This window comes from Solanum stenotomum, chromosome 8, assembly GCF_019186545.1.
Source record: "Solanum stenotomum isolate F172 chromosome 8, ASM1918654v1, whole genome shotgun sequence".
Lineage (NCBI taxonomy): Eukaryota > Viridiplantae > Streptophyta > Magnoliopsida > Solanales > Solanaceae > Solanum > Solanum stenotomum.
Genome location: NC_064289.1, coordinates 1,642,779 through 1,667,641, shown reverse-complemented (window position 1 = coordinate 1,667,641; position 24,863 = coordinate 1,642,779). Strand labels below are relative to the sequence as shown.

The 24,863-nt window shown below is 32.2% G+C and overlaps 1 protein-coding gene and 1 non-coding gene across 15 annotated transcripts; one reads left to right on the top strand and one right to left on the bottom strand.

The window, feature by feature from the left end:
* Positions 1–819: 819 nt before the first annotated feature.
* Positions 820–892, top strand: TRNAR-CCU (transfer RNA arginine (anticodon CCU)). Its single transcript has one exon. It is a non-coding gene; the product is annotated as a tRNA-Arg (tRNA).
* A 515-nt stretch (positions 893–1,407) lies between these two features.
* LOC125873038 (uncharacterized) lies at positions 1,408–21,238 on the bottom strand. Of its 14 annotated transcripts, XM_049553883.1 has the most exons (5): positions 21,044–21,168; positions 20,634–20,747; positions 18,922–19,562; positions 1,903–2,207; positions 1,408–1,854 (listed from the first exon to the last, which is right to left on the bottom strand). In XM_049553883.1, exons 2-5 carry the CDS (start codon positions 20,734–20,736, stop codon positions 1,524–1,526), a joined length of 1,380 nt encoding a protein of 459 aa, XP_049409840.1. In that variant the 5' UTR covers positions 20,737–20,747; positions 21,044–21,168; the 3' UTR covers positions 1,408–1,523. The 14 variants fall into 14 exon arrangements, 2 of the variants coding, with proteins under 2 accessions (XP_049409840.1, XP_049409841.1); XR_007447183.1 differs by lacking the exons at positions 1,408–1,854; positions 1,903–2,207; positions 18,922–19,562; positions 20,634–20,747; positions 21,044–21,168 and adding exons at positions 4,246–4,387; positions 5,530–5,623; positions 5,912–6,035; positions 12,650–12,733; XR_007447190.1 differs by lacking the exons at positions 1,408–1,854; positions 1,903–2,207; positions 18,922–19,562; positions 20,634–20,747; positions 21,044–21,168 and adding exons at positions 4,240–4,339; positions 12,136–12,229; positions 12,522–12,647.
* Positions 21,239–24,863: the final 3,625 nt, after the last annotated feature.

Sequence of the window (24,863 nt, the reverse complement as noted above, 5' to 3'; positions counted from 1 at the left end):
TAACTTTAAAATGTCAATTATAATTTTAACGAGATTATTTATAGCAACATAAACACCTGAAGTTTATTTTAAATCACAAATTTCAAATTGTTTTCTATGTTTTTAAACTCTATACGCAATTAAACTACATCATACAAATTAAGACGGAGAAAAGAGTACATGTTTATTAACTTCCCCCGTTGAATGGCTAGAATTTTTCAAACCATATACTATATTATAAAATAATAAAAAAAAGGTACTAAAGAGGACACGAAAACCAATAAGAAGTCTTGAACTGCACCTACCACACTGCTGTGCACCCTAGAAAGCACAAAAGGCCAAAATGACTAATATTTTGAATAATTAACTTAAATAGTCGTTAAATTAAATAGCTAATTAATACATAGTATGATTATATATAATCGTCCGAAGGTTAAATTATAAGGAAGTGCAGAATTTAGCAATTAACTCATTATTCAATAGGTTTGACTACTTTAAATCTAATAGTGAATGGGTATGAATTTTTCTTTAAAATATAAAATATTCGATGAAGGCTCGTGAATAATTGAATACCTCAAGTGTAAATATATTTAACGAGTCATCTATTTTCAAATGTGAAAAATTGCTGAAATCCTTCACTACACATGCATTTTTACCATTTTGGTTATGAAAAATCGATTTGTCCCTCAATCAACACCATTTCGATTAAAAACTTAGCTAGCTACTTTAAATACTTATTATTTGTTTCTTATTATATACAGTTACAATAACGGGTACAGGTTCGAAAAAACCTCAAACGTGTTTGTTTATTTCCCAAATGAATCAATTTTTAAAACAAAAGTGCCTGTAGCTCAGTGGATAGAGCGTCTGTTTCCTAAGCAGAAAGTCGTAGGTTCGACCCCTACCTGGCGCGATTTTTTAATTATTTATTTTATAGCACACTTTTTAATTTTTTTTATTTTTGCTTAATTTTTATATGTTTCATTTTAAATTTTTTTGGAATAAATGCTTTATTTGTTATATGTTTCATTATTAAAATTTTGGAGTATATGCTTTACTTGAACTTAGTGTTTATGGAAAAGAACTTCTATGCTCTCCGTCCTCCTATGCAAGCAAATTCTGCTTCTATTATCTCTGCTCTAGATTGACTAATGATTCTTAGGTTCATTTATTGAAAACAATCTCTCTATTACGATATCTCTCTCTGCTATAAGAGCCTCCTGTTATATATGATTCATAGTGTTCATTTATTGGAAACAACTTCTTCATTATATTCCTTCAAGATTAAACTACTTAAAGCAGAATGCTGTTATGTCATTACTAGCAAACAGGTGCAGCATTGAACAAAAGGAAAGTTGAACTTGGAAACAAAAGTATAAATAATAAGTACAAGAGAAAGAGTGGTTGTAATACTGGGACTAATGCATTTCTCTTCGACTCATTCTACCATTTTACTCACCCCTTGAATTTCAGCAACAAAATCAACACACTACACATCGTTAATCGTTTTGGTGCATATGCTTGTTCATTTGATCTTCAATTCTTTATGACTTATAGGGGTCAGCATCAAGCATTGCAACTCTGGCTTTCAGCTGATCTCTCTCTGCTGCTACTGCTTCAAGGATTTTGTTCAATTCTTCGACATCATTGTTCTTCTTGACAATGCTTGCCTTTAGTTGCTCAACTTCCGATGCAAACAAAGTCTCTGCTTCTATTCTCTCTTCTATAGCTTGACTAAGAGCCTTATCTAATGATTGGCAGCGTTCATTATATTCCTCCAAATATGACATTTCCTTCAAGAGTCTGAAAATTTCACCTTGAAGCTCCAAGTTTTCTTCTAATAACGCCTTGTCAACATTTGATGATATTGATTCTCTCACTTGTCTAAATTCCTCATCATCGTCATGTGCATTATCTTCATACCTCAAAATTCCACCCTGCAACATTGAAACAACTCGATCCCCTTCCATCTCTATGTAAAGTTTCTCTATCTTATCGTGTAGCTCAGCCTCCAACTCTTCTCCATCATCATCGTTGCTCTGTGTATATGAGTCATCACTACTGCTGAATGAATAATAGTCAGACACAACATCAGAAATGACCGGTTGTTGTGATTGAAGCCCTAGAACATTTAGATCCAACATTTCTTCTAATAATGCCTTGTCAACTCGATCCCCTTCCAGCTGTATGTAAAGTTTCACTATCATATCGTGTAGCTCAGCCTCCAACTCTTCTTCTTCACCACCATCACCGACACTCTGTGTATCTGAGTAGTAATTTGAGAAGTTACTGCTGGATGATTTGAGCCTTACCATCATCCTGATACGTCGAATATTATTCCCTATAGAAGAAACACCTCGTTTTAGTTGCCTAGAGCCCACCGAGCTCACAGGAGCATTAGACTGCTTAGAGCTATGGAGTTTAGATAAAAGAGGCAGGGAGATTTTGCCTGAACTAACATTGGATGTGCCTTGTGATGAAATAAGACCTGAATTAGGAATGTTGTTTAGAAGCTCATGATTATAGCGCTCAGCCAATAAACAATGTATGCGGTAGCACTTGTCAACAAGGTTGATTAGTTCTTGTCTACTCTGATCATACATTTCAAACTTCTTAGCAAATGAGACTGCATTTGAATCTTCAATGATTGTCAGCATCCTTCTAAAATTCCGGTTCATCTCTGAAATATCAATCAAGTAAAACTTGAATTGAATATGCATGTATGAGTTAATATCCCAAAGTCACTCTACTTCAATTCTTACTCCCAAAGTCACTCTACTTCAATTCTTACTCCCAAAGTCACTCTACTTCAATTCTTACTCCAAAAGTCACTCAACTTTGATTTTTACTCACTTAACTATAAATATTTCTTTTTACTTACAAAGTCACTCAACCTATTTGATTCTTTATTTTTTTTTTCATTTAAAATTTGCTTATATGAAATTTTTATTTAGCTGAGTGACCATGGAGGATATTAACTCATGTATATATGGATCTATCACAACACAATAAGCGTAGCACTTGCAAATAGCTAAATAAGTAGTAAAAAATCAACAAAAATAACCTACCTTCAAGATTCTCTTGAAGCCACTGGGAGTTGCTGTTTTTGGGTCCAAATAAGCTATCCAACCATCTGGGACGTTGTAATTTCTTTGATTCCATCTTCTTCATCTTGTTTTGATTTGGCGGTACAACCAGTAAGTAATAAAGCACTTCTAATTAACTCTCTGTGCCCTCCCCTCCCATCCATCCACTAATTATTGGGATATGATATATATTATTAATCATGCGTTTAGATAGGGTAACAATAATTGACGTGGTCGATACATTCAACATTTCTTGATTTTATTATGGCAAACGCTTGCTTGAAGTAGTGCAGAAAAAACAAAGCGATACACATAAAAAACTTATTTCTTTTTCACATCTAATTTAATGAGAAGAAATTGAAAATTTTGAAAGATGTTACCTTTAAGTTTGTCTTGAAGCTTCTAATATTGAAGGAAACTGATCGAGACCAAAATTAGCGTTCGAAATAACTCTCAAATTCTAAGTCTCCAGCAACGTGTTAAGACTTTCTATTGGACTTGAATGTCTGCCTTTTTAAAATTTATTTAAGAGGGTATATGAGATTTCATTTTAATTAGACGTACGAAAACAGATGGGACGAATAAATTTTACAAATATGAATGCATGCATGTTGGTTGTTGAATTGGTACATTATCATTGATTTTCCAACATTAACTTTTCTTCAGAACTCTATTATTAAGTCAATAACAACAACATTATCATTGTAGAGAAGTTATTTCTCACTAACTCTTAAACTCAAACAGTTAAACATTATTTTAAAGTCATTTGTAAGTATGGATCATAGTTTGGATAATTCTCAGTCTCTCAAACAGATCTATAAAAACTCTCTTGGACTTGATTAAATCTGTCGTTAAGTATTAGAAAAGGGCCAAAAATATCTTTCAACTATTCGAAATAGCAACATGTTAAGACTTTCTCTTGAACTTGAATATATGTGTAACTGAGTAGTATATTCGCGCTACTGCAGACCTTTTCTTCTTTTTCTGAAATTTTGGTATTTTGCCGTGATTCTTACTCTCTTTTTCAGAAACACCTCGTTTTAGTTGCTTAGAGACCACGGAGCACTCAGGAGCATTTGGCTGCTTAGAGCTATGGAGTTGAGATAAAAGAGGCCGGGAGCTAACATTGGATATGCTAATGTCACGACCTGAATTAGGAATGTTGTTCAGAATTAGCTCTCCTCTCCCATGATTATAGCACTTGTCAACAAACTTGTTTAATTCTTGTCTACTCTCATTATACATTTCCACCTTTTCAGCAAATGAGTCTGCATCTGAATCTTCAATCATTTTCTGCTTCCTTCCAACATTCTCCTTTATCTCTGAAATATCAAGTAAACTAATGTATTAGTAGGCATTTGGACATGCAATTTCATATCGCGATAAGAAATTAAATCATCGTTTCGACATGAGATTTCATGTTGATTTCATATATAAGATGAAATCTCAAATTCTACAAAAATGATAATTTTGGAATTTCACTTAATATTTATAGTTAAGTCACTTTTGAAGTAAAAATCAAAATTAAGTCACAAACACTTGGGGGTTGTTTGACTAATAATGCTAATTAATGCACAAATTATTTTTTATTAAGTGTTTGGTTCATTGTTTCACGCCTAATCTTGTATTTGGTTTAGAACTCTATAAAAAACTTCTTTCCTATTGTACCCTTAAGTTTTTATGAGATATTCTATTTCGTATAATTGGGTCAAGGTTGGTAACATGCGGACAATATTAGTATTTTTTTGTGGCCTTCTAACTAGTTAGGAGAAGAATAATTTTGTCGACATGTTTGTTATTTTCTCACTTGAATTATTTGAGAATAAAACTCTACAAATATCTTCTTTACAATTATACCCTTGAATTTTTGTAGGATTTTTTTATTTTATTTAATTAGTCAAGTTAAATACTAAAATATATATAAAACAATTGTTCTTAATGTTGAGGTGTAATGTGCCGCTACGAAGGTCCTTGATAGGACGGTGTATTTTTAATTTTTTTTGTTGGTCAAATATTACCTTAAACTTTAAATATATTTAAGGCTACTTAATTGTTCAAATACTTAAAGCTTATTTTTTTTAAAAAAAAAAAAACAAAACAAATAGTTCAAGTGGTCAATCAACTAACTACATTTAAAAAGAAAAAGAAACCAAAAAAAAAATAAAAATCAACTCAATATAGCAAAGCATACATGGAGGAAAAAAATGTTAGTTTGTGAAATCATGAAATTACTCTGAACGAATTTTAATCCTGTGATTATTCTAATTAATACTGCCTCGAGTTCTTATAGCTAGTTGAATGACTTTTGAAATAAAAATTAAAGTTTGAGTAACTTTCTATGTTAATACTCCTCACCTGGAAGATATTAACTCATGTATGGATCTATCACAACACAATAAGCTTGGTTTTCGTAGCACTTGCAAATAGATAAATAAGTAGTAAAGAATCGATAAAAATAACTTACCTTCAAGATTCTCTTGAAGCCACTTGGAGTTGCTGTTCATGGGTCCTAAGAAGCAATCCAACCATCTGAGACGTCGTGATTTCGTTGATTCCATCTTCATCATAAACCACTTCTAGTTAACTCTCTGTGTAATGTTGTTTAGTACTACACTTCCATCCATCCACTTATTGGGATAGATATTATTGATCATGCGGTTAGATATGGTAACAATTGTCATGGTCGATCCATTCAACAATATTTCTTGGTTTTATTATGTCAAACACTTGCTTGAAGTAATGCAGAAAAAACAAAGTTATATCTATGTATGAGTAAATACATAAAACTAATTTATTTTCTACATATAATTTAATGAGAAAAGATTGAAACTTTTGAAAGATGTTACCTTTAAGTTTGTCTTGAAGCTTCTGATATTGAAGGAAACTGACTGAGACCAAAATTAGGCTTGAACTATTTGATTTACATATATCTATCTATCAATATTTATTCGGAAAAGAATCAAAATTGACCTTAAACTATTAGAAAGAACTCTCAAATTCTGATTCTCCAGCAATGCGTTTAAGTCTTCCTCTTGAACTTGAATATTTGTCTTTTTTTTAATTTATTTACGAAGGCATATGAGATTTGCATTAATTATACATACAATGACAGATGGGAGCAATAATATGTCTTTTTTTATTTATTTACGAAGGCATATGAGATTTGCATTAATTATATATACAATGACAGGTGGGAGCAATAAATGTCAAAAATATGAATGCATTCATGTGGGCTGTTGAATTGGTGCGTTTTCATTGATTTTTCAACATGACTATTCAGAACTCTATTATTAAGTTAATAACAACAACATTATTGAAGGTAGAGAAATTATTATGACAAACCCATAACTCAAACCGTCAAACTCTATTATTAAGTCATTTATAAGTATGGATCATAGATTGGATATTTCTCAATATATATATATATATATATATATATTTGGTGTTTCAATAATTACTTGAACAGATATCAGCATTTATAAGTTTACATAAGCATAAGATAACCATCAAAGTACCAAACATTTGAAAACTTTTTGAAACTTAGGGTGACTTGGCGGTTACACAAATTTCACAAGGTTTTTAATTGTATGCCTGGACTGGTTCTGTGAGGTTGCAGTAGTGCATTATTACTCGGCTCAAGTTCATGTGTGAGTAGCTACATATTATCTTTCACAATCGAGTGCATTCTAAAAGTGTCTCTTAGCAGGTATATATGCATAAAAATACAGACAATTAAGAAAATATCTCCTCATATTCATAATCTCGATCAGTTCCCTCCCAAGGTAACTGTTTTCTTCATTATATTCCTCCAAGATTAAACTACTAGAGTCATTTTATTGCACTGCATTTTCTCTATTCAACCTATAATCCTAACAATCACTTACTAATATAATGTATTTATGGACCTATCACCACACATTTTCATATACATAGCTAAATAAGTATTCTAGGATTGGACAAGGACATACAATGCAAGTAAATAAGTATTCCCACAACTCCCAAACAGTGGAAATAAGTCTGACCATTCAGAATGTGTGTAGGTTTAGGAGCCGAAAGAGCGTTCAGCATCTATCTATCGACAGTAGTGGATTGAAGAGTTTGACAAAATTACTATATGTGTCTGTGTGTATTGTTTCGCTTGTAAATAACTAATACTAAGGAAGATATAACTAAATCAAAACAAACAATCGCATGTAGCTCAGTTGATAGAGCATCTGTTTCATAAGCAGAAAGAATTTCAACAATCATCTCGATAGAACATATATTTTTCCAGTGAAAGTAGAATGCTATTATGTCATTACTAGCAAATTGAACAAAAGGAAAGTTGAACTTGGAAACAAAAGTATAAATAATAGTACAAGAGAAAGAGTGTGGTTGTAATACTGGGACTAATACATTCCTCTTCGACTCATTCTACCATTTTACTCATCAGTCCCCTCATGTTGCAACTCTTCTCCATGATCAGCGTGGTTCTGTGTACCTGAGTAGTTACTATTGGATGAACTTCTGATTCTAATATTTTTACTAATTTTTCCTCTGATGTGATGATTACTCTCTTTAACAGAAACACCTCGTTTTAGTTGCTTAGAGAGACGGAGGACACATCAAAATTTAACTGCTTAGAGCTAGGGAATTTAGATAAAGGAAGCGGGGATTGTATCGCAGAGCTTTTGCCTGAACTAACATTGGATATGCTAATTTGTGATCGAATAAGATCTGAACTAGCTAGGAATGTAGTTCAGAAGCTCTCTTATCCCATGATTATACATAGCGCTCAGCCAATGAACAATGTATGCTCGCGGTAACACTTATCAACAAGGTTGATTAATTCTTGTCTACTCTGATAATATATACATTTCCACCTTTTTAGCAAATGAGTCTGCATTTGTATCTTCAATGATTTTCAGCATCCTAGCTCCTTCTAACATTCCGATTCATCTCTGAAATATCAATTAGTAAACTTGGATCTATCTATCACTACACAATAATCTTGGTTTACGTAGCACTCGCAAATAACGGAGTAAAGTAGTACTCCGTAAAAAATGACAAAAAGTAACTTACCATCAAGATTCTCCGGAAGCCACTTGGAGTTGCTGTTTTTGGGTCCTAAGAAGCTATCCAACCATCTGGGACGTTGTAATTTCTTTGATTCCATCTTCGTTTTGATCTGGCGGTACAACCAGTACGTAATAAACCAATTAACTCCCATCCATCCACTTATTAGGATATATATTAGTATTAATCATGCATTCAACATTTCTTGATTTTATTATGGCAAAAGCTTGCTTGAAAAGTAAGGCAGAAACACCAAGTTATATCTGTGTATAAGTAAATACACATAAAACTAACTTATTTTCGACATCTAATTTAATGAGAAAAGATTGAAGCTTCTTGAAAGATGTTACCTTTAAGTTTGTCTTGAAGCTTCTAATATTGAAGGAAATTGATTCAGACCAAAATTAGTCTTGAACTATTCTACTTACATATATCTATCTATCAATATTTATTTGGAAAAGTATCAAAATTTGCCTTGAACTATTCGAAATAGCTCTCAAATTCTGAGTCTCCAACAACGTGTTAAGACTCTCTCTTGGACTCGAATATATGTCTTTTTTTATTTATTTACGAGGGCATATGAGATTTCCGTTAATTAGATGTACGATGACAGATGGGAGCAATAAATGTCAAAAATATGAATGCATGCATGTCGGTTGTTGAATTGGCACGTTTTCATTTGATTTTCCAATATGACTATTCTTCACTATTATTAAGTCAATAACAACATCATTATCAGTGTGATGAAGGTAAAGAAGTTATTTCAAACAAACTCTTAACTCAAACAGTCAAACTCTATTATTAAGTCATTTGTAAGTTTGGATATTTCTCAATCTATTTTGTGTTTCAATAATTACTAGAACAGATATCAGCATTTTACACTTGAATTTGTTGCTGAATCATTTTGAGCATATATTGTTCCCATTTCCTACTGATTTGATCCCCGCTGGCTCTTAGAAAATCAAGAAAAACTTTCTTTGACTTGATTAAATTTGTCATTAAGTATTAAAAGAGGGCGAAAAATATCTTCCAACTATTCAAAATAGCAACGTGTTATGACTTTCTCTTGGACTTAAATGTGTCATTTTTTGTTTATGAGGGTATGTGCATTTACAATAATTAGACATACGGAGACAGATGGGAGCAGTAAATGTGAAAAATATGGATGCATGCATGTCGGTGGTTAAATTGGTACGTTCCATCACAACTCTATTATTAAGTCATCACTCATCAGCAACAATATGGTTAGTGTGATCCCACAAGTGACTCTGAAAAAGGTAGAGAAGTAGGGAAGTTATTTTCGATAGATTTTTAATCTTCGGCCATTGCATATTTGCATGTACAACAAGACCAGCAGGCAAATATAACCGGAAAACAGAAGTATAGCCACATTTTGTAGAAATACACAAGATAACATCTCCCACAAGATTAAATCTAAACAAACTCTCTTCATAAGCAGAGTAGCACCAAACGTGAACATGTTTCCTCGATCAGGTTAAACACAAAGCAAAACATACAATAAAACTCCCAACATACTCTATTATGAGAAGAAATTGTCCAACTAACAATCCCCAAGCCGTATCAGGTCCAACACGAGCAACGAAACCAGCCTTGATAGGAGCAACTGATAATCTTCTATGAGAAATAAACAATTTAAATCCAACTTGTTTTCCATTATTCAACATTTTCCTATTACCCTTTTCAAATTGGAAAAAAAAAGAAACAAGAGAGGAGGAAATTAAAAATGCAAACAATTTTGAAAGGTAATCCTTTGTAAATAAGAAAACAGACATTTACCTCCCCTTTTGAGCTAAAAAGCAGGCTCATGACCGCCTCTATTACAGAGATGGGGAATTACTAAAGCATTATTCTCGAGGGTAGAACAGATATGATCACATGATCAAAAGCATAAACAATTCATTCAAGAAAAGCAACCCAGTATAACTAAATTAAGATAAAGGGAAGGCCTGAGATCTCATATATATTACTAAGATATATGATCTGGCAACGGAAACTTCATAAATTTGGAGCCTAGAATATTCTAGAAGCACCAGCACTTGCTCACCGCAAGCTCAAAGGTTGGTTGCATGCGTTTATTTCTTCATTATATTCCTCCAAATATGACATTTCATTCAAGCGTCTGCAAATTTCACCGTGAAGCTCCAAGGTTTCTTTTAATAATGCCTTGTCAACATTCGATGATACTGATTCTTTCACTTGTCCGTCATCTTCATACGGCCTCAAAATTCTGTGTTGCAACATTGAAACAACTCGATCCCATTCCATTTGTATATAAAGTTTCTCTATCATATCGAGCAGATCAGCCTCCAACTCATAATCACTCCCCTCTTTTTCATCATCATCAAGTTTCTCTATCATATTGCGCAGATCAGCCTCCAACTCATAATCACTCCCCTCTTTTCCATCATCATCAAGTTTCTCTATCATATCGCGCAGATCAGCCTCCAACTCATAATCACTCCCCTCTTTTCCATCATCATCGTCCCTCTCTGTATCTGAGTAGTAATCAGCATCGTCACTCTCTGCATCTGAGTGGTAACTTAACATCGTGAACTTTTTTTCAGAAACACCTCGTTTTAGTTGCTTAGAGACCACCGAGCGCCCAGGAGCATTTGGTTGCTTAGAGCTTCTGGGTTTAGCTAAAAGAGGCCGGGAGCTAACATTGGATATACTAATTTGTGATGGAATAAGACCTGAATTAGGAATGTTGTTCAGAATTAGCTCTCCTCTCCCATGATTATAGCACTTGTCAACAAGGTTGTTTAATTCTTGTCTAGTCTCATTATACATTTCCACCTTTTCAGCAAATGAGTCTACATCTGAATCTTCAATGATTTTCAGCTTCCTTCCAACATTCTCGTTTATCTCTGAAATATCAAGTAAACTTAGAGTATGTATGTTTGTATGTATGAATTAGTAGGCATTTGGAAATGCAATTTCATATCGCGATAAGAAATCATCGTTTCCACATGAGATTTCATCAATCTCAAATTCTCCTAAAATGATAATTTTAGATTTTCACTTAATATTTATAGTTAAGTGACTTTTGAAGTAAAAATCAAAATTAAGTCACTTTGTAAGTAAAACACTTGGGGGTTGTTTGACTAATAATGCTAATGCACAAATTATTTTTTATTAAGTGTTTGGTTCATTGTTTCACACATAATCTTGTATTTGGTTTAGAACTCTACAAAAAACTTCTTTCCTATTATACCCTCAAGTTTTTATGAGATATTCTATTTCATTTAATTGGGTCAAGGTTGATAACATGCGGACAATATTAGTATTTTTTTGTGGCCTTCTAACTAGTTAGGAGAAGAATAATTTTGTCGTCATGTTTGTTATTTTCTCACTTAAATTATTTGAGAATAAAACTCTACAAAAATCTTCTTTACAATTATACCCTTGAATTTTTGTAGGATTTTTTATTTTATTTAATTAGTCAAGCTAAATACTAAAATATATATAAAACAATTGTTCTTAATTTTGAGGTGTAATGTGCCACTACGAAGATCCTTGATAGGACGGTGTATTTCTAATTTTTTTTGTTGGTCAAATATTACCTTAAACTTTAAATATATTTAAGGCTACTTAAATTGTTCAAATACTTGAAGCTTTTTTTTTTTTTTTAAAAAAAACAAATAGTTCAAGTGGTCAATCAACTTACTACATTTAAAAAGAAAAAGAAACCAAAAAAAAAATCAACTCAATATAGCAAACCATACATGGGAGGAAAAAAATGTAAGTTTGTGAAATCATGAAATTACTCTGAACCAATTTTAATCCTATGATTATTCTAATTAATACTGCCTCGAGTTCATATAGTTGAATGACTTTTGAAGTAAAAATAAAAGTTGAGTAACTTTCTATGTTAAAACTCCTTACCTGGAAGATATTAACTCATGTATGGATCTATCACAACACAATAAGCTTGGTTTACGTAGCACTTGCAAATAGATAGATAAGTAGTAAAAAATCAATAAAAATAACTTACCTTCAAGATTCTCTTGAAGCCACTTGGAGTTGCTGTTCATGGGTCCTAAGAAGCAATCTAACCATCTGAGACGTCGTGATTTCGTTGATTTCATCTTCATCATAAAGCACTTCTAGTTAACTCTCTGTGTAATGTTGTTTAGTACTACCCTTCCATTCATCCACTTATTGGGATATATATTATATATTGATCATGCGGTTAGATATGGTAACAATTGTCATGGTCGATCCATTCAACAATATTTCTTGGTTTTATTATGTCAAACACTTGATTGAAGTAATGCAGAAAAAACAAAGTTATATCTGTGTATAAGTAAATACATAAAACTAATTTATTTTCGACATCTAATTTAATGAGAAAAGATTGAAACTTTTGAATGATGTTACCTTTAAGTTTGTCTTGAAGCTTCTGATATTGAAGGAAACTGACTGAGACCAAAATTAGGCTTGAACTATTCGATTTACATAGATCTATCTATCTATCAATATTTATTCGGAAAAGAATCAAAATTGACCTTAAACTAATAGAAAGAGCTCTCAAATTCTGAGTCTCCAGCAATGTGTGAAGACTTTTTCTTAGACTTGAATATATGTCTTTTTCTTATCTATTTACTAGGGCATATGAGACTTGCATTATTTTAAGGCCAAACACATATACAGCCCCTCAAACTTGCCCTCATGTTTCATTTTGGCACTCCAACTTAGCCTTGTTTCATTTTAACCCTTAAACTCCATTTTTTCTGTACCATTTAAACACTTATACTAATTTTTATGATTTGTTTTTATTTATGTTCTTCAATTGCAATTTCTTATTTTAAAAAAATAGACGTGTGCCTGTTAATTAAAAAAATTAAACATTCGCAAACGAACATAAAAAATTTCAAACAATAATATTATTTTTTGATATTTCTCTGTATTTTTGCATGAAAATAAATTGTCGAAAGTTCTTTGATTTTCTTTCTTAAACATTCAATCAAATTAAATAACACTACTTATTTATTTTTTCTTATCATCTAGGCTATCTAAATTTAACGCAAATACTCACTTTTAATTTTTAATATAAATCAATACGAATAAAAAAACCCATCTTCAAAAAGACTCGACTAACTTAGTTAATAACACTACTAAAAAAAGACTTTTGTTCATTGCTAATAACACTACAAAACAATGTTAAAACTCGACTGACTTTGTTAGGTTGTCAGTGATTTTAATGAAAGAGAACAAACACAATTTCGTCGGTTATTTTTCACACAAAAATACATAACACTCTTAAAAAGAAATTATTATTTTTTAAAAAGAATTATTTTTTGTTAATTTTTAATTTTTTAACTAAAATTAAATGACACATGTCGATTTAAAATAAGAAGTTGCAATTGAAGAATATATATAAAAATAAATAAATCATAAAAATAGTATTTCGTGTTAAAATAGAACATAAAAAATGGAGTTCAAGAGTTAAAATGGAACAAGACTAAGAGAAAGTGCCAAAATGAAAAATATGGACAAGTTAAAGTGGTTGTATATGTGTTTGGCCTTATTTTAATTATACATACAATAACAGCTGGGAGCATTAAATGTCAAAAATATGAATGCATGCATCTGAGTTGTTGAATTGGTACGTTTTCATTGACTTTTCAACATAAGTATACTTCAGAACTCTATTATTAAGTTAAGAGGAAATACATAATTAGCCTATGGAACTTGTACTTTTTTCGTTTCATTTTATGTGAGGTATTTTAACTTGACACAGAGTTTAAGAAAGAAATGAGGATTTTTAAAATTTGTGGTTCAAAATGAATAATAGAAATTTGTGTGGCTGTAAATCATTTCAGTAAGGGTAAAATAGACATTTTATAGTTAAATTGTTACTTAATATACAAATGTGTCATTCTTTTTGGGACTGACTAAAAAGGAAAGTAAGTCACATAAATTGAGACAGAGGGAGTACCTTTTTTTTAAGTAGACACTTTAAGTTTGCGGAGGTCCTGTTACCCCACAAAACCATTCAAAAGCACAATAAATACATCACTTTTTCACCATCAGTGCTCTCAATCCAAGAGTGTGTGCCACACCTCCAACCCATTCAACAAAGGCCGAGTTTTATCCTAACCCATTCATTTTTTAACCCATAACCCAAATCCTAAGAAACTTCCAACCCATTTCACTTTCACCAACCCTCATCTCTCTCTTTGATTGATCAAAATCCTAAGAAACTTCATAAGGCGAAGTTGGTAACATTGCTAGTTGAAATTTGTTGAATAGTGGTGTCGGAACGAATAAGTGAAGGCTCATAGGTTAGTTATTTATTAATATTTGAAAAAAAAATTATTTTACATTGTAAGTGAATTTTGTAGTGATTCATATATTTTGAAAATGGGTTTTATTGAAAAGTCAGAAATTCGAAGGTTGTTGATCAATTAATGTAGTACTCATCTTGCGAAAGTGAATCAAAGTTAGAGAGATATTGCAGTCCTTACTCGCCATGACACTGTAGCAAGCTTCAATGGGTTGTCAATAGTGTTTGAATTAATTTTGGGGAAGATGGGTTTTTTTAAAAAAATAAAAAATTCAATTTACAATGCCACATGGCTGTTTTATATTGGTTTGGGGTTGATTTTTAAAATACTCATGCGTCCCGAAAATGTGAAAATACAGCAGATGCGAAAGCGGGTCAAAATGCTATATTTAGTCTGGTCGAAAATAGTTTAATGGGGTAATAGAACTTCCGCAAAATTTATGTGTCTACTTCAAAATAAGGTCTAAGTTCAGTGGGGACTTTATGTATTTTCTCTTAAGTTAATAACAACAACATTATTGAAGGTAGAGAAATTATTTTTGACAAACTCTTAACTCAAACCGTCAAATTCTATTATAAAGTCATGTGTAAGTATGGATCATAATTTGGATATTTCTCAATATTCTATATATAATAAGCCACATGCAACTATGATTGTAACTATCTTGTTAGCTTTCAACCAAAAGCTAACAAGATTTTTAGTTTCATATTTTGTAACTTAGATTTTGTAAATTAGATTTTGAGAAAAAACATTAAGTAATACTTGAAGTTGTCCCGCATTTTCAAAAAGACACATTAACTTTGCGTGCGTCCTATTACCCCACAAAACATTCAAAATCACAATAAATACACATTTTTTACACAATATTTCCACTTTGGACAAAAATATCCTTCAAATGTGCAATTTCTTAAAAACAAAAAGTCGGACCCATTATTGATGTATTGAAGGATGCTTTGGTAATTTCCTATAATGAATTCGTTTTATTTGTTTGTTTCTTTTAAATTTATTTTACTATACTTAATAATTGTATAAAATATTATGAATCATGATAATTAATTACTTAAATATTTAAAAGATATAAAAATATATAAACGATCTGATTGACTCTTCAAATTTTACGGCTGACACATAAATTGGGACAAATGAAATAATATATATTATTTGAAAATTTCTTAGAAAGTACTATAAATTACAGTAATTAACAACTAGAAATATTTCAAAGACAAAAAAAATTAATTGAGTGTCAAAATTTTTTTAGTACTACATAAATTGAGAAAGAAGAAATGATCTCTATTATTTGAAAATGGCGTAAAAGTATTACAAATCATACAATAAGAATTAACAATTTAAAATTTTAAAAGACTTTAATGTTTTATACTTAGAGCCCGTTTGGATTGACTTAAAAAAAGTAACTTTTAAAAAGTAACTTTTTAAAGTGCTGAAACTTATTTTTAAAATAAGTAGTTATGTGTTTGGATAAAAGTGCTGCAGTTGAAAAAAAAATTGTTGATGTGTCTGGCAAATAAGTGCTGGTAAACACTTTTTTTTTATCAAAATGTCTGAAATACCCTTTAAGCTGTTAACATGATAAAAAGTTGATTAATTTAAGGTTTTTATACTTAAAAAAAATTAAAACAAAATTAATTTATGTTTTACATCCATAAGTAATAATATTTTCCTATCATTCACATATTTCTTTACCACCTTATAAGAGGAATGTAAATTCATATTTCAGAAATAATAATAAAAATAAAATAAAATAATAATAATAATAATAAAAAAATAAAATAATANCATAAATTGAAACAAAAAATGATACATATTGGGCCCGTGCTAGCACGGGCTCCGAAGTCTAGTGTGTGTATATATATATATATATATATATATATATATTGTGTTTCAATAATTACTTGAACAGATATCAGCATTTTGCACTTGAATTTGTAACTGAATCATTTTGAACATATATTGTTCCCATTTCCTACTTATTTGATCCCCATTGCCTCTTGCAAAAGCTTTCGTGTTTATTTTATCTTTTTACATAGAAGAGCCTACCAGTGAAAGTACGATTGGAAATTGATCAAGACCAAGAAACACAACAAGATCTCTCAAACAAATCAATAAAAACTAACTTAATTAGATCTGTCATTATGTATTAAAAAAGGGCGAAAATATCTTTCAACTATTCAAAATAGCAACGTGTTAAGACTTTCTCTTGGACTTGAGTATATGCGTTTGCAGTAATTAGACATTCGGGAGCACTAAATGTGAAAATTACGCATGTCTGTGGTTATATTGGTACGTTTCATTGATTTTTCAACTTGACTTTTCTTCACAACTCAANAGAAACACAACAACATCTCTCAAACAAATCAATAAAAACTGACTTAATTAGATCTGTCATTATGTATTAAAAAAGGGCGAAAAATATCTTCCAACTATTCGAAATAGCAACGTGTTAAGACTTTCTCTTGAGTATATGCGTTTGCAGTAATTAGACATGCGGAGACAGATGGGAGCACTAAATGTGTTTATGAGGGTATATGCGTTTGCAGTAATTAGACATACGGGAGCACTAAATGTGAAAATTACGCATGTCTGTGGTTATATTGGTACGTTTCATTGATTTTTCAACTTGACTTTTCTTCACAACTCAATTATTAAGTCATCAGCAACAATATGGTTAGTGTGATACCACAATTGAATCTGAAGAAGCTAAGGTGGACAAGCAGAAAAGTTATTTTCGATAGATTTTTCATCTTCAGCATTTGGATGCGCAACAAGACCACCAGCAGGCAAATATAAGCGGAAAACAGAAATAGAGCCACATTTTATAGAAATACACAAGATTAAATCTCTCTTCATAAGCAAAGTTGCACCAAACGTGAACATGTTTCCTCAGGTTAAACACAAAGCAATAAAACTCCCAACATACTCTATTATGAGAAGAAATTGTCCAACTAACAATCCCCAAGTCGAATCAGGTCCAACACGAGCAACGAAACCAGCCTTGATAGGAGCAACTGATCTTCCAGACCTGCACTGCAAGAAAATAAACAAACCATAAACGAATTAACATGAGAAGAAATTAACAATTTAAAGCTAACTTGTTTTTCATTATATTCAATATTTTCCTATTGCCCTTTTCAAATTGGAAAAAAATACAAGAAGGGAGGAAAAATGCAAACAATTTCCTTTGCAGCCATTTTCCTCTTTTTTGTGGTAAAAAGCAGGCAGGCAGTCAATTCTTCACCTATATTATAGGGGATGAAAGAGATAGGGAATACTAAAGCCTTGTTGTTTTTTGATTGGTTAAGAAATGGAAATACTAAAGCATTCTCGAGGGTACAAACTAATGCACACGCTTCTTCATCCAATCTTCTTTATGACTCAGTATCCAAAATTTCAAAAGGATGAGAGTGCACTATTATTACAAAAAGATGCATTTAAAATATAAATTTAATTGATTTGATCTTTAATTTTCTTAATATTGAACTGTTAAATTTTAAAAATTATAGGTCAAAAATATATAATACTACTAGTTTTAAATTTTAATATACACATTTGATTTAACTATATAAAAAAATTACACTGGTAATTTTTTTTTTTTGAAATTTCCGACTTAACACACATAAAATTTTTGAAATATTATAGCAAAAAAACAAATGAAAAATTAACTAAAACGCCAAAAATGTTACCAATAACCACTTGGAGAGGTGTTACTTGAAAAAAAAAGATAGATATAAAATTTAAATTTCTATCATCACGTGAAGAGGTGCATTCAATCATCATTGTATTATTATATAATACTAACGTGAGTTCACACATCTATATTTAAATATTTCTAAAAAAAACACACTACTCTATATGATTTATATAGGTGAGCATGGGTTGACGTCAATCCCCTCTAGATACATCCTGAGGTCAGCTGTAAGCCTTGCAACTCTGGCTTTCAACAGATCTCTCTCTGCTACTATCGCTTCTATTTCTTCATTATATGACTTTTTTTTCAAGAGTCTGCTAATTTCAGCTTGAAGCTTCAAGTTTTCTTCTAATAACGCCTTGTCCACATTTGATGATATAAATTCCTCATCATCGTCATGCGTATTATCTTCATACTTCAAAATTTCACCCTGGAACATTGAAACAACTCGATCCCATTCCAGCTCCATGTAAAGTTTCTCTATCATATTGTGTAGTTCAGCCTCCAACTCATCATGTCCCAACTCGTCTCCATCATCATCGTTGTTCTGTGTATCTGAGTAGTTACTACTGCTGAATGAATCATCTGATTCTGATTCTGATTGTGATTTGGACCTGATTATAGGAGGCAGGGGAGGTGGACGCGTACTAATTTTGACCGGTTGTTGTGATTGAAGCCCTCGAACATTTAGGTCCAACTTTTCTTCTAATAATGCCTTGTCAACTCGATCCCCTTCCAGCTGTATGTAAAGTTTCACTATCATATCGCGTATCTCAGCCTCCAACACTTCATCATCATCATCATCGTCACTCTGTGTATCTGAGTAGTAATTTGAGAAGTAGTTACTGCTGGGTGGTTCTGGTTTGGGCCAAAAGTCCAACGACATCGGTAGTTGAGATTTACCACCGCCAAAGCCACCGCCATAGCCGCTGCCATAGCCTCCATAGCCGCTGCCATAGCCGCCATAGCCGCTGCCATAGCCGCCATAGCCGATGCCATAGCTGCCGCCATAGCGGACAGGGGCCATGTTCATACTGTAAGTAGAGCCGGAAGCTGGACATTTAGTAATTTGTCCTCTGATGTGATTATTACTCCCTTTAACAGAAACACGGCGTTTAAGTTGCTTAGAAACAGAGCGTTCATGAACATTATTGAACTGCTTAGAGCTAGGATGTTGAGATAAAAGAGGCGGGGAAGTAATGTCAGGGGCATGTGATCGAATAAGATGTGAATTAGGAATGTAGTTGAGAACCTCTCCTGTCCCATGATTACAGCGCTCCGCCAATGAACAGTGTATACTGTAGCATTTTACAACAAGGTTGATTAATTCTTGCCTACGCTCATAATATATTTCCACCTTTCTAGCAAATGACTCTGCACTTGAATTTTCAATCACTTTCAGCATCCTTGTAACATTCCGGTTCATCTCTGAAATATCAAGTAAACTTCACTATGTATGACTTAATATCCCAATCCCAGTTTTATCACTCATTTTTACTTCAAATATCACATGTTCCTTTTTTCTTTTATTACAAATCACCTGACTACCACATCCATTCCTCTCACTCTAAAGTTCTTAGGTTTATTTTTTTAAAATAATAATTTTATCTCATGACAAGAAATTGTATTATTGTATTTTTGTTGACCGATATACCGAATATACTTCACTTAATCTACTTTGTTGTTTTTTTTCATTAAAATCTTAAAATGAATTTTTTATTTAAAATCAAATTCTAAAAAGAAAAACCCATTCAAACTTCTTTTTATAAAAATGTTTACAATACGTTAGTTTAGTTATTTTATAAAATAATCCACTTAAACCTCTTTTAAAAAAATTACAATATGTTGTCAGTTTTTTCTTTTAAAAACATTCGATTACTAGAAAATATCAGCTTTACTTTAAATACAATTACCTAATAATGAAATATGTTATTTAGTTGTATTAAAATGTTCACAAAATAACTTTAAATGGATATTATTTTATCATATAAGCAAATTTTAATTAAGAAATAATAAAATAGGTTGAGACAAATCGCAAACATGTTGCATCATGTTATCACAAACATATTTTTTTCAGCAAATCGCTGCCGGAGCAGCGATTTAGGTTTATAAAAATAAAATAAATAAATAAACTCTTTGCTCTGGCAACGATTATTGGTTTTTCTTTTAGAAAAAATAAATTCACAAACTCGCAGCTGGAGCAGCGATTTATTAAAAGAAAAATTAAAAATTTCTATTTTTGGCTGACCGAGCAGCGAGAAAGAAAGAAAACTAAATTCATTAATAGCGGTAAAATGAAAAAGGATCTCTTTTCCTCAGGAGCGATTTATCCCTTTTTGGTTGAAAAGAAAAATTTGATAGGTTGCTTTTGCATTTTGGAGAAAAAAAAGTGACAATTTTGGCTCAGACTCTATGGATCTACACAACACAATGAGCTTGGCTTAAGTAGCACTTGCAAATAGCTAAATAAGTAGTAAAAAATCGACAAAAATAAATTACCTTCAAGATTCTCTTGAACCCACTTGGAGTTGCTGTTTTTGGGTCCTACGAAGCTATCCCACCATCTGGGACCACGCAATTTCTTTGATTCCATCTTCTTCATCTTGTTTTGACCTGGCGGCACAACCAGTAATAAAGCACTTCTAGTTAACTCTCTATGTAATGTTGTTTAGTACTGTCCTCCCATCCATACACTTATTGGGATATATATTATTAATCATGCGTCTAGATATGGTGGCAATTGTCATGGTCGATCCATTCAACATTTCTTGGTTTTCTTATGGCAAACGCTTGTTTGAAGTAATGCAGAAAAAACAAAGTTATATCTGTGTATAAATAAATACATAAAACTAATTTATTTTCGATATCTAATTTAATGAGAAAAGATTGAAACTTTTGAAAGATGTTACCTTTAAGTTTGTCTTGAAGCTTCTGATATTGAAGGAAACTGACTGAGACCAAATTAGGCTTGAACTATTTGATTTACATATATCTATCTATCAATATTTATTTGGAAAAGAATCAAAATAGGCCTTAAACTATTATAAAGAGCTCTCAAATTCTAAGTCTCCAGCAACATGTTAAAACTTTCTCTTGGACTTTGAATATATGTCTTTTTTTATTTATTTACGAAGGCATATGAGATTTGCATTAATTTATACATAAAATGACAGATGGGAGCACTAAATGTCAAAAATATGAATGCATGCACGTGGGCTGTTGAATTGGTACGTTGAAAAAGGCAGAATTTTGGCACGAATTGCCAAGATACGGATAAATGACGAAAATGTTCCTTAAACTCCAAAACAACTTGTATTTCCCTCCAAAAAAGAAAACCACCTTTGACATTTTAATAATTATTTACTCTCTCTCTTACTTTACATTGTTTATCTCCTTCAACTTCACTCTTCACTCTCATCCGTTCTTATTTTAATTTGTTGATCAAGAATTTATTTTGTTGTTGGATTTATATAATTTTAACAAAATGGAATCGACTAGTCATAATAGCCAATTAAACGATGTATTGAATAATGTTTTGGGGTTAGATGAGGATTATAGTTTGTTGTCCCAAAATGATGAACATCATAAAGATTCCGATGATGCATACGATGGGCCAGAACATTATTTGCATAGTAATGATGAAGATGTTATTAACAAGCTCTTTGAAGAAATGAATCAACCGGAGCAAGAGGAATCAATAAGTGTTAGTGACTGAGAGGAATATGAAGCTGAAGAAGAATGTGATGAACAGACAGATTCAACCAATGATGATAATTTTTCAGACCAACAATATATGGAAGGCCCTCTTGAAGATATGGTCTATTGTAGTGTAGAATCTCTTTTTGCTTTTTATAAAGAACATAGTTGTTTAAATGGATTTAGAGTTCTTAAAAAGACTTCAAAAAAGAGAGGTTGTGAATACGCTAGGTATGTCTCATTCGCTTGTGATAAGAGTAGAAAACAAATTGCTAAGAATTATGGTAGAAGGTTGATTGCAAATGCAAAGTTAATTGTGTTGTGTTGCTTGATGGTTCATGTCGTGTAACAACAGTTATGACGGAGCATAATCATGAGTTGCAACCATCTTTGTCACGTTTTTTTGGTTGCCACAGGAAAATAAGTAAGGCATTAAAACGAAACCTTGAAGCCCATGACATCGCAGGAAGCCAAAAGCATTAGACTTTTGGAAGTACAAACAGGTGGTCCAGATAGAATGTGATGTATACCTAAAGACTGTCGAAATTACATTTTTCAACAACGCAGGATGAAGACATTGTCATGCGATGCTGCAACAATACAAAAATTCTTTGCTTCAATGCAGATGAAGGATGATGAATTTTTTTATGTAATTGACACGAATAATGTTGGTAGACTTCGTAACGTAGTGTGGGTTCACACACATTGCAAGTATGCGTATCAGGAGTTTAGTGATGTTATTTGTTTCGATTCAACGTACTTGGTGAATCAATGGTGTATGCCGTTTGCATCTTTTGTTGGTGTGAATCAACACAAACAATATATTCTTTTGGGTCGCGCTTTGCTCAGAAGTGAAGATATTGAGACATACAAATTTGTTTTCTCTACTTGGCTGGCAGCAATGGGCAATGCACCTCCAACGATTATCCTCACTGATCAATGTGAGAGTATCAAGGCAACAATTGCAGAGGTACTTCCACACATCATCCATAGGTACTGTATTTGGCACATCATGACAAAGTTGCCTGCAAAGCTTAAGGGTGTGTGGGACTTTAAGATTGCCAAGTCCGAATTTAAATCAATAATCTATAACAGCATCATTATCAACGAATTTGAGGAAAAATGGGTTGGCTTTATTCAAAAATACGAGCTTTAACATAGACTATGGTTTATAATCTATACTTGGAGAAGGAAAAATGGATCCCTGTCTTCCTGAAACACTATTTTTGGGATGGCATGATGTCCACCCAAAGAAGTGAGTCAATGTATGCATTTATTTATGGTTATATATCTGGTCGAAACTCTCTAAAGCAGTTCGTCGATCAGTATAAGTTAGCCATGCGATTTAAATATGAGAAGGAACTTCAAGTAGACGTTGACCCACCAAAAAAGCATGCAGCGCCTTATAGTGGTTTTGATTGGGATTTGCAGCTTCAAGCCCATTATACTCGACCTATTTACGATGCCTTTGCAGCAGAGCATTTGAAGCGATTGTACCACTGTGAAATTGAAAAACACTATGACTTCAATGTCGTGGAGGGAGTTGTGAAGTACAGTGTAACAGATTATTCCATATCTAATGATTTTCATGAAAATCGATTTGTTTACATTGTGGAATATCGGCCACGGAATCAATAATTTCCAAAGTGGAGGTGTTGTCTGCTGCTACATTTTAAAGACTATGTCTCATTGTAGAATTAAAATATTCCATGACAGATATATTCTACGTCAGTGGAGAAGGGACGTAATTTGACCACATATAGGTAAATTCTTTCAAGGAGGCTATCCATCAATGACGGACGAGTACAAGAAGTACAACTCCTTGAAGAATGGTTTGATAAGAATTGTGATGTTGTGTTGGACAACAACGCTAAATATGCAGATTTCAAAAGTATTTTGAAAGGACGTTTCAATGCATATTGTAATTGGAATGACGAAATGGCAGTCCGTAGCGTTGGTGATCCAGACTCAGAAGAAGATGCAACATTAATTAGAAACCCGAGGGAAGTCCAAACACGTGAAAGGCCTCTAACTAATAGATGTAGGAGAGGTGGTGGAAGGTGGAATAGAACATATTATCATGCAGATCAAGTGGGTGAGACTAGTCAAGGTCAGAGGGGAGTAGGTCGAAGGGCTGGTAGAGGTGGTTGAGGCGGTGGATAAAGGCGTAGATTATTCATGTAATTTGTAATCGTACGTTATTTAAAATTATTTTTTAATCATTAGGGATAAGTATATTTGAAATTTTTATTATTAAGATCAAATTAAGAAAGTAATACACATAATCCTTCATAACAGCAGACGAAATACGGAACTCAATCATTTAAACTCTATTCAACCCAGTTCCAAATCAATTCATTCATTATTCTTGGGTTGTCTAATTGTTGGGCCTATTTGTAGTATCGTGACAGGCCCAACAGGTTGGCTATCTTCTAATACTTTGATAATTGTAACACTCAATATTTTGAAGTCTTGGACAAAACAGTCAAGTTAATATATATATATATATATATATATATATTTGTTTTTCATGAGTATATTATTTTTGTGGCCCTTATAAATGTTAATTTTGTCAAACATTAGCACTATGTATTGTAACATCTTATAACACGGCAATCATCCTGAAATTAATGAAATGAAGATGCTACGTTCTTTTATTGAATCCTTTGATAATGGTCTGCTTGGTGAACTTGTAGAAATGGTTGCTTCCAACTCATTCAACGATTTGTTAAATTTAAGATTGACGTATGTAAATTTTTTATATAAATCAGTTGTTTATATTCATGTCTGATAACCTATGTATTTTTTTCAGTTGCAAGTTATTTAATCAAATAGGAAGTGAACGGTGGCTTTACAAGAAACTTTCTCTGCACGATGTTCCCCTTTAGATATTGACGCGCCGAACATCAAGAACATTCAAAACTTACGATTCTTTCATGAACTTATGCATCGATTGTGGAAATACAGAAGCAATGTATAGAAAAGGTGTGGTAATAACAATACTTAAATTACTTTCTGATGTATCCTCCTCAT

Excerpts from the sequence above, each read along its gene's own strand:
- LOC125873038 (XM_049553883.1), bottom strand. The coding sequence starts at position 20,736 with ATGAAGAAGATGGAATCAAAGAAATTGCGTGGTCCCAGATGGTGGGAT. Across the intron at positions 2,208-18,921 it reads ACGATGATGATGATGATGAA|TTGGAGGCTGAGCTACACGA; the intron begins GTGTTGGAGGCT and ends GAAGAAGAAGAG. Across the intron at positions 1,855-1,902 it reads TTGCAGGGTGGAATTTTGAG|AGAATCAATATCATCAAATG; the intron begins GTATGAAGATAA and ends TAGACAAGTGAG.